Below are 16,592 nucleotides of genomic sequence, written 5' to 3'. Positions count from 1 at the left end.
TGCTCAGATAACACCCATCTACTCTGGTGGCTTTCCATAACTGCAGATGGTCATTGGTTCACCATAGAGCAGGGGTATTCAAACCTTTTGATTCTGAAGCCCCCCTTCAGCAAAAATATTGCTGCTGACAACCACCCCCCACCCCTTGAGTAATCATAATGTTGCTGCCCCCGCCGCAGATACCATATCTGCTATATCTTCTATTATAAGCAGTCACCGTAAACCCTTTTTGAAGAGCTCCCTCCCACCCCCTCCGCCCCCGGGCATCCTTAGGGCCGCCCTAGGGAAGCCAGCCCCACAGTTTGAAGACCACTGCCATAGAGACTGGCTGACCATGGTCCAGAACAGGAGCAAAATCGCCTCATACTTACAGAAAAAAACCTGGCTCACTAAAATCTCCCAAAGCCTCACAAACTTGCGTCACCGACCATATTGGAGGCATGCTTGCTCTCAACACAAAATCTCTCTCCCTTGCAAAGAAATCCACTTTCAAACTAACTCAATACCTTTTGTGTGGATCATTCTCTGTCCTTCTTAAGATCATTCACTCTAACAATGTTCTCCCCAACAGCCCTGCAGCAAAGCTGCTCCCTCCCATTAACAACCTTCATGTACTTTTTGAAAGGCTGTCTTCAACCAACATTCTTCCCAATTCACGTATTAACACTCTAGAAGCAAATCTGGCGCAAAGTTAACGATTCTCCCCAGATTGACCATCAACCTTGTGTTTGGTAAATCAGCCAACTTTGACGTGAAGATCCAATTCAAAGACCGTTCAGAGCATCTCAAAATCCTATTTATTTGATATTTTGTAACTGCACTTTCGCTCGGTAAACGTACAAGGCAGGACATTCAAGTCAGAAACCCCAAACAGAGTGATGACTTCTCACCTGCGTTGTCAGAAAATAGAAAGGATGCTAATGGTCTAGCCATCCACTATCAAAACACAGTGAGAGACCTCATAAGTCAACGTGGTGCCTCTAGCTTGAAAAAGGGGGTGTCTCTAATGTGATTCTTTCTGTATATTTGGTTAAGGTTAATTTCTGACACGCTCGTGCACTTCTATGACCCTTTACCTTGAAAAAGTATTTTCCTGTTTATTTTGTAGTAATTAATTTTATTTTGTAATAATGTATTTTTCCCTGTTCACCCACCTTCTTTGACCACTTGCCAGCAATTGTATTCCTACATTTCCAGACTCTGCCACTCTGCCCTGATTATGTCGCTGTGCATTGAGTACCTGACTGACCTTCAATCCAAGTGGGCGAGTGCAAGCTGAGCCGCGATCACCAGCGATTGTGCTCCTAGGCCTCCTGGTTCTGCCCTGCCCATCTACCTCCAGACATTGACAGATTGATAGTGCATGATAGGTACCGGGATACTCGCCTAACCTGTCAAATCATATGGCACTAGAATAAAGCTCGGTAGAATAGGGTGTCCATCCTGAGGCATCCTTAAAGGGCGTCTTTTCAGGGCCTTATTTATTGGCCCTTTTCAGAAAGTTAAACACAATGATAGCTCACTGGATCTGATGAGGTTCGGGGGTGGGGGTGTGTGTGGGGGTGTGTGTGGGGGTGTGTGTGGGGGTGTGTTTGGGGTGTGTGTGTGTGTGTGTGTGGGGGTGTCTGTGTATCTGTGTGTGTTTTAGTTATTTCCTACTCTTTTGGGACAAGAAAGTTCAGTGAGGGCCTCATCAGCTGCTGTGATGGGGCTAATTAATCGCAGTATCGCTATTCGACGCACAGTAGCCCTCCATGGCATATTAACAGGTGAAACATTCGATGTGCTAGCAGCGACAGAAAACTGATTTCCGGAGGATAGTCCTCCCATTCTTAATGCGTTCTTCTCCTTTTGGAAAAGCAGGTCAGGGGAAAAAAGAGGAGTGGGTTGCTGCATTTAGAGCTAATATTTTCTAGGCTCTGTTCTGCAATCTGATTCTTATGCTAGCTTTGAACACTTCATTCCCAGGATTGCAATGGGTATAGATTTCTCAGCAACTGTAACCGTAGCTTATCGTTCGCAAAGGTATAATCAGTAGATTTCCAAGAATTATGCAAAGATTTACTATCATTGGGTAACCAGAGTATTATCTTTGGTGATTACATTTTCCATGTTGACTGTGCTGATTTACCAGGAGTAAAGAAGTTTATTAGATCCCCTGCTTTTTAAACCGTGTTCTCCAGGCCCTATCCAGAAATCTTGTAACCTATGGATATTCTTTTAGATGTTAATATGGTCTTAAATGTTGCTATCATATTTCCTGCCGCTTGATCAGATAATGCTGTTGTGAAATTCTCCTGTCAAAATAGGCAAAGAGGATGTCCTATCGGCAATTAAATTTTTAGCAACACCTCAGACTGTGAGAACATAACATATATTGCATTTTGTACTTTGGAAGCGCATTCTAATGCACTACCCTCCCAATTAAATGTGTCCAGCTCTACAGAGCTCCTGTTATCCTAGTTTAATGGAAACAATATTAACACACTAGCCTCTTTAACGAAGTTACATTTGAATGAAGTTAAACATTTAAACAAAATTATAACTTTGGTTCACCTATGAGTTGGGGGCTGACAATTTGATTAAAAAAAAAATTGAAAAACAACATTGGTTTCTTATATCGCTATTCATTCCAGACTCCAGCCTCTAGGCACGGGACCAGGCCTGGGTATTGAACCCAAGCTGCTCATTGTAGTCTTGTTTACAAGACGAGCGCAGACCAGCACTGGAGCAAGACTTCTGTCCCGGAAGATAAAATGCAGTGTAAAAGACACCGAGCCATACACAGTGCAGCCATTCTTGAGGCAAAAAAACAACACTTTGCACATAACATCTCTATAGCTCATAGTAACAGATCAGAGTTATTTAACATTTATCGTGAACTAGTCAATGTGAAGGAGAATTCAGATGCTGCTGCTCCCACCCAAGCCCTTTGTGATTCTTTACTTTCCTTTTTTTTTACAAACATTGCCACAATTTGTGTCAGTAAATAATGAACATACAGGGTGGAACAATGAATTGCCTCTTCAAATGCTAGGTTAAAACAATTTTAAAACTTTGTGTTCCTTTCATGATCAGATGTAGTGTGTAGGGCTAACTCCCCCAAACCCTCCTTCCTTCCTCTAATCTCTAGTCTGCTACCTTTCTTCAGAAACCTCTAGAGAGTGTTGCTGAAGAGCTATCTATTTTTGTTCATGCTTCTCCTCACATAGGCATAGATCCTCATTGTTTGAAGTAAGCATGCACAGTGCCCCTTTTGAAAAAGCCTACATTTGATCCTTCCAAAGCTGAGATCTATTGACCAATCTCTGCCCTCTCCCTCATACTGCATGGAAAAAATCTTAGCGGGGAAAATAACACACCAACTATCTGAATATTCAGAGAGAGATGGCCTTCTCACTAACTCTGTCTGGCTTTCAGACCACAAGAAGAATAGAGAGAAATATTCTCGTAACGTGCGATTGCTTGATCTGGCGGGTATTGGTAGATCTGCTGCGCTACTTTTACTGGATCAGTCAGAGGTTTTTGACAGTGTAGGTCATGACATCATAATCCACTTCTAGCCATTGTTATTGAAATAAAAATGTTTAGCCTTAGAATGGATTTGTTCTTTCCCAAAAGAGAGGAGTCGGAGGGTTCAGTTAATAAATTAAATCCTGCCTGCAAACTTGGTTACTTGTGGAGTGCCACAGGGCTCTTCTCCTTCCCCATTGTTATTTAACATCTATATGTTTCCATTGGGCCATGTTGTGGAGGGGTTTGGTGTGCTTTCAACTGTATGCGGACGATACCCAGAGTTTGCTTGACCTTCATGGCGATGCTAGAGATGTGGCAGAGTTAACTGGGGGCCTCAGGGCGGTACAATGCCGGGTATAGGACAACTGGCTTCCCCTAAATGGTGATAAAACAAAGATCCTGCTTATGGACTGCCCCGACCAGCGGACTCTTCCACCTCAATGCCTTGGACATGTTGGTCAGACTCTGTATCCATTTAGGGATGTTCGAAAGCCAATTATCGTTTTCTTCTCAGATAGATTTAGTTACCAAGTCAGTTCATTATCATCTCTAGACAATTAAAGTTATTTATTCCTCTATTAACCAGTGTGTGTTTTTAGTTCAGACGCTGGCTTTGTCCAGGCTGCAATATTGCAACTCAGCCTATTTAGGCATCAGTAATGAATTAATTAATAAGTTGCACTGCATAGAAAACCGGGCTATTCAGACAATTTTTCGACGACAGAGCAATCTTCAGGCAAGTTGACGATAGACCAGCGTATCCAATCTCGGACTCTGACATTTCTCTGGAAAGTACTTAACAGAGCTCCCCCTTAATACTGGCTACTTTGAGTGAATGGTGCCGTGCTGGTGGTTTTCTGAGTTCTGTAAAGAAGTTCTACTAAGAGAGCACATGTTTCTGAAAGCACGGAAGGCTGGCGAATGCTTCAGAGTTCAAGGCAGCCTGACGTGGAACATGCTTTCTTAAAATATCAGATTGTGCACGTCTTTTGGCACTTAAAGGTTAAAGCAGCATCTTCTACTCTCCTGGGTATAACAATGAAAGTTCTGACATTGCTATTATTTCTTTCTTGATTGGTCTTTTTTGTATTATGCTTTTGTTAGGATTGCTCCTGTTGTCATATTTAACATTTTTAGTTTGTTTTCATCAGATCATATCCTTGATCTGTTTTGTTCATTATGTGTTTGTTTCTAATGAATATTTTTATGGTTCCATGTAATAATGTCACCTCAAATATGTCTCCTGACAAAAATGTAGCTATTTTTTGCAGAGACATTATGACATTGAACGTGTGGGGGACACCCCCGCAGCTCCCACATTTTCTTTTTTAAACTTTATTTTTACAAGAGGAGCAGGGGGCATCCCTGCAACCCATCCCCATACATAATATCACCATATATAAAATTTGGATATCTTTGATACCAAGATGATTAAGTATGTAACTTAGGCTTTATGCCAAGAACTCACTGTATACAGCTTTTTGGATTTCTTGTTTGTATACCATAGATAATGTCGCCAATGGCTTTTCCCACCGATATTATGTAGCCTTGAAACCGGTTCTACTGGTAAAGTTGTGGGTTTAAGAAAAACCCTTTTATTTCTACTTCTGCTACTACTTACGTGTAGTGCTCAAATGCCTGTTAAACTCTGGTTCATATCTGCAAAACTCTATGAATGATTGAATACATCAGATGTTTTCTGTTGACTTTCAGCCAACCACTTCACCTCCCCTGACACTTCCGCCATCTTCTAACCACTCCCCCACTTTTTCTATCCTATCCCCATTCATCCTATCTTCATCTGGGATGAACCCGGGCTCCTGTGGCAGCTTGCCATGCCACCACACACTGCTCCGAGCAGAGTAGGCCACCAATGCATGCCCTACTGCTGCGAGTAGTAGATTTCTCTTGGTGTGTGTGTGTGAATACGATTTCTACCCGCAACCCACACTTTTTATTGGTCTAAAAAAAATGGTGGATTTAGTAGATCTATTTTTCAAGTAGGTTTTCTTTGTTGTTGAAATATTTTTTTTTCATTTTTAAGTTGATCCTCATATATATTTACAGTGTCAAGATGTTTGCAGGATGGAATATTTGAGTTTCAATATTTAGTGCTGCTAAAACACTTAACCCCAAATTAGCACATATCACCGGTTTTGAAGAATTAAGTTAATTTTATTCAATTACATTTCATAAGGTACATCTTGAAGGGGAACTACCACCATTTTATTCAGCAATTCAGCTCACTGCGCAACATTATTTTTCTCAATTCTGAAAACATTTCAGAAACCAGATGCACTGCAGTATTGTTCTGTTAGGTCTTATGAGCTCTTTGTCCCCCTGACTCTTTTCTTTTCCACCCAAATCTAGTTCCTCTCTATCTGGATATTGCTTCCAGAGCTTAGTCTACATATTGCTTAACTGGGCGTGTCACTGCTTTTCTTTATCCCAGTTATGGTCACATTGACCTTGTAGCTAGGCCAGGGACTTGACTAGACACGATCTTCAAAACATTTGGTAGGTTAGTATTTGACAGTAAATTCTCTGAGTGTCCACTGGACATTTGTTCCTTAAGCTTGCAGGTTTCGAAGTTACGATTCAATGAGCAGGGACAAAAACCAGCTCCTGTGTGACAGCCATCACCCAGTAGTTGGGAGCCACCAGTCAGTATTGAGGAAACAGAGCACATTAGATCTTCCACATGAGATACAAACCTTACCTTTTTGCCCATTATGTATAATATATTATGTTGAACTAGATATGTTCTAGTTCTTTATTAATATTCTCAAGCACTAAAAGTTAATGCCACATATGCGTGTTTGTATGGCACCAATTGGCCTAGGGAGCTAAAAGTAGCTCCTCATAGCTGTTGGTTTTAAGCCAACCAGGCTCTCTTCGGTCAGATACGTATGCTCAAGGGAGGTCCCCTTCTCTAATGGGAACTGGAGAATACACTGTAAATCACAAATAAACATTTTCCCAAAGGCAAAGTTATTCCACAATACATTTTAAACTGATTTGAATTACCAAAAAAAGATTTAATCAACTCACTTTAAACGGTTGTATACGAATTGTTCGAACTACAATTGTTCGAATTACAATTGACCTTTGCACAATTGATCGAATTTTGAAGGTCAATTGTTACATATATGCGGGGGGACACCCCCCGCAATCCCCCACCCAATGCAAAAACCCCCATCCAAACCCATTATATTATATACGTTCAATTGTGCAAAGGTCAATTCGGACCCTTGAAATTCGGTCAATTCGGGCATTCGAACAATTATGTTCGAATAATTTGGGTAATACCACTCTAAACTGGGAATGCATCTTAATGAACCAAGATTAGTAATTAAGTTAAATCTTAATTCCCCAACCTTTATTATTTAATGCAACAAGACCACATTTTTAACCATTAAAAACAAAACATTTAGATAAACACAGAGACAACGTGTGATCATAATAAAGAATCACAGTGATAGTTAAACAAAGTCTCACATAAATGGAAAACATATAGATATCAATCACAAATTGACACATAAATAAAAATAGAAATATACCAAATTCAGTCAACTTTAGTTTGGGGCCATTCACTATTCTATAATAAAACCCCAAATCAAAATACACATTGATATACACTTCTCATTGTAGGTTAAACCGAGGGTCGACATACAGATATGTTTTGGCATAAAAATAACCACCGTCGTCAGCACCATAGATTATTCTGACCCTGCATGTATCACAAAATAATTTGATATAAATAAACTGAATTATGATAAAAATTAACAGATTGCCAAAAAGAGAAAGAAACCTCTTCGGGCTCACCGCTCAATCATATATATGGGTGACCAGATCAACACCTGTCCATTTCTTGTAAATTATGTCATGTAGAGATCAAGAATATAGTGCAATGGAGTCTGAAATATTAAAACAATTTCAATATAAATTTGGACCCATTATACCATAATTCAGTTTATTTATATCAATGTATTTTTTGATCATGCTGTGGCAGAAGAACGTATGGTCCTGAGAGGAACTTGAGAGGTGGAGATAGGAATATGAGAGAGGGTCATTCAAATGAGAGAATGAGACAGAATTCAGAGGAGTTCTTGGCGAGAAATCACATGCTAGGGCAGAGGGAGAATCGGAGGTTAGAGGTAGAATGGGTGGGGTGCAGTGAAGGTGATGACAAAGGAAGAGACCGGGTTGAGAAGGACACAGAACCAGATGCAGAGAGAAGAACAGTGAGAAAGGCATGAGAGGCAGAGTAGCAGGCGAGAGAATAAGTGGTAGAGGTGAGACGAGAACAGACGCATGTCGGCACGAGGATAGAGTAAGAAAAAGAATCAAGAGAATGAGAAACCTACGGATAACGTGTCATAACATCCCTACTCCTCCTGAGGGAAGGATTCTTGTTCGAGGAGTTCGTTTTGAAACAAATTAATTTTTAGTTCGCATGTGTTTTTGAAGGGTCTGTGAAGGATTATCCAAGCTTATCCGCTGCTCAAATGTAAATTTCTCTTGATTACTGGAATGCACACCCAACTATTGGTAAAATGTTTGCTCACTCTAGCAGTTCAGGACATTTTTTAACCCAGAACACTGCTGTACAAAGAGCTGGGTGTCCAGTAAACTGAGCTGTTTTGACAAAGTCATTTGGGCTCAATGTTTTTTGCGGCATTATAGCAATTATTGAAGTTTGCATATCATTGTGATAGTGACTGCATATTTCAAATATGGCTTCAAATGTTTTAAGTTGCATGACAAATCGGAGAGCATTCTGTGTATTGTGCATTGTGGGGTCTGTGTGTTATTTCACACTCTTAAACCTACTAACAAAGAATTGAGTTAACTGGCATACGAACATTAACCCTAGCATTTCCTTGCCATTGACCCATCACTTCCACCAATCCTGCCCAATTGAGTCAGTCTGTGATCGGCTGGAACTCCCTTGGTGGGTGGATTGAACATCCCTTGTAAGTGTGCACAAATGTCACGGAACATAAAAAACACTTCAGAAAACCTAATTTTCATAGTTCTTTGTGAGCTGAATCAAAATATGATTTGTGCTCCATTGTTTTATTGTAATTGTAAATATGTTATTCTTTACCCACATGGAATATGAGAAGAAACCGTCACAGAAAGTGAACCTGGGTCCAGCCATCTATACATTCAATGTCTTCTGGCAAGAATAGCTCGCCCTCCTCATCCTAAAATTGCAGTTCATTGTATTATGTTTTCTTTTTTAAGTCTTCTATGATTCTTGAAATTCCCAAGCATATGCCCTGTTGATAATTTTGAAGGAAGATGCTGACCTTTTCAAGAAGCTTTTTCTGGTATCATTAAAACTGTTCACACCCCCGCGTGAGCGTACATTCACGTAATAAAGAAGAGTTCTGAGATTCACGCCTCGACCCTAGGGAATGCTTCCTGGGCCACACTAAAAAGACTGAGCCTTGAGGGAGATAACCTTCTAAATGATGCCGGAATAGAGGATTTCAGCCACTGGCTTAAAGGGCCATTCTGGATTGAAAAGGATCAGAGGGAATGCCTGACTGTTCAATTGCAAACACTGATATCCAGGAATGTCTGTCTTCTCCAGACGTTAGGCTGGAAGCGGCAGATACTGAAGCTTTTGGATTACTCATACTGCCTGTCAGACACTCCTTGACCAGCAGCATCAACCAAGCACAACCGTTGTGCAGGAGCATGAATCCCTTGTGTCACCAGACCATGTTTAGAAACCCTGGATTTCTGTTCTTAATATCTCAGGCATGGCCTGCATCTTGAATATTGAGGAATTTGTTCTACATATGTTCCTTAAAATATGACTTGCCAGTGTGCCCATTAACTTCTGATGAGAATTTCAAAGCTAAGCATTCAAAAAGCATTGCAATGCAACCCATGCGCTAGTTCAAGATGCTTCTTTATGCCAGTCCTGGTGATCTGGGCAGCCCATGCCGATGGTACCAGTCCTCTCTGCTGGGGCAGAAAAGAGGAGCGTATCGTTCTGGGTGAGGGACTAATATGATCACATTGCAGGGAACTCTGCATTGCCCCATCTTGCCAAGTTCAAAGTTGTCTCCCGGACCAGAACATGGGCTTTTGCATTAAGTGTGTCTCGAGAGCTTTATCCCCAATGAGAAGGCAAAGCATGCTGAAGGCATTGGAATTGAGAACTGGGGTACGGGTGATATCATCAGGGATGAAATGTATGCATAAAATTTAAAAAAAAACATGGACTGCAGAATAAAATATAGTCCTTTAAATATTTAAAGCTTTATTGGCAAATGGCCACTGTGAGTGTGTGACACATAAAAGCTCCACCTTAGGAGGGGGCTTTTGTCTGTAGCACAGTGTATATTTCTGCACCATTTGGTCAGACCCTAATTGATCTCCTTCCTCTAGATATGGCCCTGTAGCAACATACAACAACTAGGCCGCTAGCATGCTACTCAGAGGCCTTCACGTCCACCTCACAAGCACACCCTTGTATATAGAAGATGAAGACACGTGAGGGCTTAGGTAGTCTGCTCCAAGGTAAATTCCCCATCTCCAAGGGACAGGACCAGGCGGCTTCAGCAGGTCCAGGGATGGTAGCGCACAAGGGCAAGTCCTCACCGAAGGGCATCTCTCACCCTCCTCGTCTTACCATCCGCCCTTCACACTATGCTAAAGCACTGAGGCAGCCAACCGGCAGTGTGGGCACTCTGAAGATAAAATGACAATAACAAAGTGTAGTAATGGGCTTGGATTGGCATAGCAATGCACGCCACAGAATGTTACCTGGGCTGGAACCTTATGTTCCCTTAAGGTTCCAGCAGTGGCAGTTAGAGACACAGGATGGGTGAAGAACATGAAAGGATGTTACCATATTAGCTCCTTATCTCCCTTTCATATCCTAACCCTGTAACAATAAAGAAGCTTTCCTTTTGATATACTTATGGCTCCAGCATTCTTCCTGAACCACCTATGAACCCAGATACTACACAAAGCTATAGAACACCTGCACCCCCATTTCCTAAAAACAGGCCTGTCTTTTCAGCAGTTGCCTTTCCGAAATTACATTTTTTATTGTGAAAAAAGAATACTTTGTGATGAAAGATCAGATCTTCAAACGCAAAACATAATTCACATGAAGGATACCATGATTGTTTGTGGCGCTTGCAACTAGTGATAATGGGCTTAGCAGTAGTGTGATGGACTGTAGCATTGTTATAATGACCTTTAGCAGTAGTATATTTGGCTGCAGCAGTAGTATATTTGGCTGTAGCAGTAGTGTAATGGAATGTAGCAGTAGATTAACGGTCAGTAGCATTATTATAATGTTAAGTAGCAGTAGTATAATGGGCTGTAGTGTGATGGGCTCTATCGTTCATATATTTGGCTGTAGCAGTAGTGTAATGGGCTGTAGCATTATTATAATGGTATGTAGCAGTAGTATAATGGGCTGTAGCAGTAGTGTGATGGGCCTAGCAGTAGTATAATCAGTCTGACGCTTTTAGATCGTGTTTCTTTTAAGACTTACATTACCACACCATACTAAGGACTGTATGAGAGCACTAAGAAATTATTGTATATTTTGGTATTATATGAATGTAATCCATATGATAAAAAAGGAGCATAGGTACTAAGTAAAAGTATCCAGTTGACAAAAGGGTTTAACCGTTGATACCAAGGGATGCAACATTTTGATAATGATGTTCACTTTTTCCTTCCTATTTCTCAGTCTCCAGCACACAGTTTGTCGAGCTATGACTCGGGCAAGAATGAGAGTGTCGGAGATGGCGTGGAAGATCTCTCCTTAAACCGAGGTGACGACGACGAAGATGACCACGACGAGGTTGACGACATTGAAAGAGCCAGTGAAGGCGATGGGGTGGAGACAGAGCGCCTCAAGGCTTTTAACGTGAGTCCCTCTGCCTTGACCTAAATGTGGTTCCTTTGTTTCCCACTTTTATGTGAACATTGTCATTTATGGTTAAATCCAAAGGTTTTAGAACCTTATTTAATCAGGTCTTACTTAGCCAAAGAGACTCCAGTACACCAGTGACCTCTCATCCGGCACAAGTTCAGTGAGAAATCCAATCACACAGCAAAACCAATTGTCAGAGTTTTCAAGCATATGATGTGGATTTTCGCATGACCCAACTAGTCCCAACCCCCAGTATGATTAGTCCTGAGCTAGGGTGTAACTACGCATGGGAAATCAGTACAATCTCCTTCTCAGAACAGCAGGTTACCGTAGAGAATGCCAAAGCCAGGACACATAATATGAGTTGTATCTTGTTTTACAGTCAACAGTGGTTTACTTTTTAATCTAAAGCTTGGCCATCCTTTTGCTGCTTTTTCTTTCCACCCTAAGTATTTAGCCCCAACAGAAGATGTTGGCTGGATAGAAACCCTGAAACATCTCTCCCTTTTAAAGTGTGCTTGCGCACATGCACGGAACATGCTCTCCAGCCAGGGATCACAGGGGGACGTGACAAAGACACGAGCGCAGCCCCTCCAACCCCTTCTCCTCTGTCTCCCTCTTGCCCACAGATGTTTGTCAGGCTGTTTGTAGATGAAAACTTGGACCGCATGGTCCCAATCTCTAAGCAGCCCAAAGAAAAGATCCAGGCAATCATTGACTCATGCAGGCGGCAGTTCCCTGAGTACCAGGAGCGCGCCAGGAAACGCATACGCACTTACCTCAAGTCCTGCAGGCGGATGAAAAGAAGTGGTTTTGAGATGGTGAGTTTTGATGTACAACCCAGCCTAAGTTTCCATCAAAACCCTCCTCCATCCGTGAATCCATGACACTATTATCATTTTTTTGTCATCTTAGTGTCTTTTTATCCCCAGTATTGTCAGGTCAGACCTTTTTTTTTTCTTTTTTACCCTTCCATCTCTCTTAAATTTATTCCCTTTGTGCATTAAATGAAATTATCAATGCCTTGGCCGGATGGAATTTGCTGTATGGAACAGCAGAGTGGCAGACAAAATGAAGGCTTGCGCAAAGTGTTAGAAGAAGCATGGGGTGGCAGAAATGTGCTGTAGGATTCCGTCTACTGAACTGCACACCACCACCAATGGCACACAACCGATCAGGCCATATGGTTTGTTTAGGTTGCCAGGGTGCTGCTGTCTCGCCAAGTGGCCTTACCAAGCATCATAATGTAAGTAAGTAAACGCCCATTTATATGCACTAGCTACCACTGTATTAGTCTAACATCACAGAGACTATGGCCCTCATTCCAAGTTAGGAGGTAACCATGGAGTAAATAGCTCCATGGTTGCCTCCCAACTCGCCGGAAATCCGGCATGGTGTATGGAGTAATTACCGGTCCCATTCCAAGGTTGGAGGGACCGGTAATTCCCCATTCACCTTTTCCCTTCCCCATTCCCATTTCTGCCCCATAGGGCTCAATGGGACTTGGGAAGGAGGTAATTACGGCACCGTAAATTACGGTACCGTAATTACCTCCGAGGTACCTTTGCGGGTCCCGTAATTTACTCCTGCTAAAAGCAGGAGGTAAAGAGGGACCCGCAAAGGGAACTCGAAATATGGAGGTAAGGGATTACCGGCATCAGTGCCCTTACCGGCGCCGGTAATCCCTTACCTCCAACCTCGGAATGACCCCCTATGTCACAGGACATAATGATAAAAAGAATAGGTGGGAATTGTTGGCAAAATCATTTGTTTTCCTTGCGTTTTGTGTTGGTAGATTGTGTATTTGAACCCCTTCCGGAGATACCATAATTAACAGAAACATCGAAACTACGCTGTGGCATACGATGATACTGGTAGGACTGGTTTGTTTAGATTTTTAGTCAGTGCCACGTGCAAACGTTCCCTAACCACTCTTTCTGGTAGGTGACTACCCCAGCAAGGGTTAGGATCAGATCATCACTACACTCGCATAGAGGATGAATTCAGCCTTCGGGAATGTTTGCCTCTGTACTTCAACACAGTGTAAAAGTGCATCTCACCAACATGGACAGGTAACTGAAGGTGGGAGGAGAGCCTTTAAGGTGACACATGGATGGACTATACGAAACTGTAAATAATAGCTGCTTCATAGGCAAAGGATAAACTAGCAAAATAATTCTTTTGAAATGTATGAATGTATAGTATGCCATTGTGCTAGTGCATGGCATAGTTAAGGTTAAGCCATATTTTCTATGGTGTTACATTAAAGTAACATTTCTAAAAAACCTTTGAACTCTTCCATGAAAAATTCTCGAAAAATTCCGCAGCAAAAGTTTGAGGAGCCATCCCTACATGGAAGATTTCTGAATTATTGATGGATGCTTCATACTTTTTAAAAAAATGTTGTTTTAGTGAAAAAACTATTCTGGCCCAGTTATCTCATAATTGCCCATTTTGATTTTAATGATGTTTAACATGCGCCAGGATCTTATCATGAATTGATGCACTGAAAAAAATGGAAAACCGACCTGGCCAATTTGGAGATTTTTTTATATGCAGTACACACATAGCTGTCCAAACTGCCTTACATGTATGATCTGTCACATGTTTACATGTTTTCTATGTGTATATAGTATAGAAGTGAGGACTACGTTTGATCTCACTTTCGATGTGTATACAAGATGTACAGGACAACACGTCTCCTTTATGTACATGAAAGTGGAGGACTAAGTTTGATTTCACTTTTGACATTACATGCATGTATGAAACTACGAAATATATTGGTACGTATACAGAACTTACATGTATGTACTGTGACATTGTTATATGTCTCCTATGAGTAAAATCAAAGTGAGGACTAACATTTAGCTCAATTTTCATGTTTACGCGATATATACAACATCTACAACTACATGTACGAAATATATATGCACACATTCACTCATACATGCACATGTCGAGACACATGCACACAAATGCGCACCTATTTTACACAGACGTATACAAACAATATATGTGTGATCTGTAAAACTCTGATACATAGAAACACACACACATACATGCTTACACAAAACTGTAAGTGTACAGAATGTCAAATTGTTATACCAAGGTGTACACACACCATACATGTACAGCCTGAAAAAGTCCTATACACTGAGGTGCACACACATAAACACACTGTTAGAAAACATATAGGACCCGCACATTTTCAAAATACACAGTGGTGTACATTCAAAACATCATGTATGTCCAGCCCGTGTGCCATGTGTTTGCTTACCTATTTACAGTGTGCTGCAGATGTGCATTGCTTACATGGAAGAAATGAAAAAAAAATGATATGCTTAAATTCAGTTATTTGTGGTGTCCGCAAAAACACACAGATAAGCAGATGGAAGTGGCCATACTCCCAGGGGCGTGGCCTCTGCCACAAAGCAACGACTCCACGATGCAGGTCCCCCCCCTATGGTTCTTCAGGAAGATGACGATTATCATCATTCGCCCATGCATGTGAGAGGTTGTTAAGCATAGTCAGAAAGGGTTAATGAATGGAATTTCCTAAAGACATGCAATCATTTCTCACAGCTTCAGAAAAAGGTCAAGGTGCTGCTACAAAAAGGAGCAATAGAACCAATACCAGCCAATAAGGTAAACAGGGGTATTTACTCACTTTATTTCCTTGTACCCAAGAAAGACCAAACCATAGAAATACAGAATGGTTATCTTCCAAAATGTCATCCCTCTGCTAAAAAAAGGGGATTATATGGCAACATTTGGCATGAAAGATGCATAATTTTAATTTCATATTTCAATGTTCCTAGGCCATCGCCAATATCTTCAGATGAAGGCATTCAACCTCCCTTTTCAATTCAATTAAACTTGTTTTCTTTTATAATGCATCACCAATGTGCTTGCAGTGGTGCGGTTCATCAATGCTGCAAACATATACCACAGTACTCTTATCTGGACAGCTAGCTAATAACAGGAGAGAGTGCAGCAATTTGACAAAAGCACACGCAGGAAACCATGCATATCCCGCATTTGCTGGGCTTTTCAATCCATAAACAAAAATCAAGCCTCATTCCAAGTTATACCAAGACATTTCTAGGGGTCATATTAAACACCCAAGAAGCAATTGCTTATCCCACTCAGGTAAAGGTTGAAATGGTAGCTCAAATCCCTTGTTACAAAACCGGCTGCCAATTTACAGTAAGAAAAGTACGAAATGTGATAAGGCTGCTGGGAATGATGGTGTGATAAATCTTCATTATTCCACATGCACTTCTCAACATGCAACCAGTGCAACAGTGGCTCACAGCACAATGTCTCAAGTTGCAGGTGAATGGGACGATCAAGTAGTGGTAAACAAACTTTGATGGTGGACAGAGGAAAATATACTGAATAGGAAACCTTTTCCCAATACGCCAGTGCAAGTAATCGTTGCAACATAAGTCTAACTGGCCGGTTGGGGAGTGCATTGTTGAGACCTCATCACACAGGGTAGATGCATAGGTCAGCAAACCACATGCTAAAGCTCATAACTGTGAAGATGGCCCTGTGTTCCTTTCAAGCCTTTCTTCCAACGAATGCATACTTATCAATGCGTACAATACTACAGCCATGTTTCACATTAACAAAAAAGGTGGCACACACTCAAGAACATAGTTTATTCTCACACAAAACAACTGGCTCTGGTGTCTCAAAAGATACAGTTCCATCCAAGCACAAAATGTGGCAGAGGAACGCAACTGTCTCGCAGATCATCTAAGCAGATTTATCATTCAAGAACATAAGTGGGAACAAGCACGCCCAAACAGATTGTTGCAAAATGGGGCCTGATGACAGTTTTCCCCTAACACCATTTTAACACAAAGTAGTACACAAGCTACTTCATGAACACCTTACCATGATTCTCATTGCAGCAGTGTGGGAGAGACAGTTGTGGTACACCCACCTCCTAAACATGTCATTGTGCCCCCTGATCAAACTCCACCCTACCTGCAACCTGCTTACTCAGCAGCGGCACCAAATAGCACCTCGAAGCCTGCACACTACCAGCTTAGCTAGAAGCAGAAGGGACAGCCCTGTGAGGGGAAAGGTCTATGGGCTTATAGAGTACATAGATACATGGGGGTGTCCTTCCCTGGGTATTTTAGCTGTTTTA

The 16,592-nt window shown here is 41.5% G+C and overlaps 1 protein-coding gene across 9 annotated transcripts in view; it reads left to right on the top strand.

Moving 5' to 3' along the window:
• NOL4 (nucleolar protein 4) overlaps nucleotides 1-16,592 on the top strand; it is a 692,229-nt gene that overhangs the window by 520,021 nt on the left and 155,616 nt on the right. For 5 of the 9 annotated variants that reach the window (XM_069620996.1, XM_069620993.1, XM_069620997.1 and 2 more), the window contains one exon: nucleotides 11,246-11,425. In XM_069620996.1, the coding sequence (XP_069477097.1) occupies nucleotides 11,246-11,425 (180 nt within the window). Of the gene's footprint in view, nucleotides 1-11,245; nucleotides 11,426-12,060; nucleotides 12,253-16,592 lie in introns of all 9 variants that reach the window. The other 4 variants (XM_069620989.1, XM_069620990.1, XM_069620991.1 and 1 more) reach the window with 1 other exon arrangement.

Source organism: Ambystoma mexicanum, chromosome 5q (assembly GCF_040938575.1).
Source record: "Ambystoma mexicanum isolate Mex_15411 chromosome 5q, UKY_AmexF1_1, whole genome shotgun sequence".
NCBI lineage: Eukaryota > Metazoa > Chordata > Amphibia > Caudata > Ambystomatidae > Ambystoma > Ambystoma mexicanum.
This window is presented reverse-complemented; position numbering and strand designations above follow the sequence as displayed.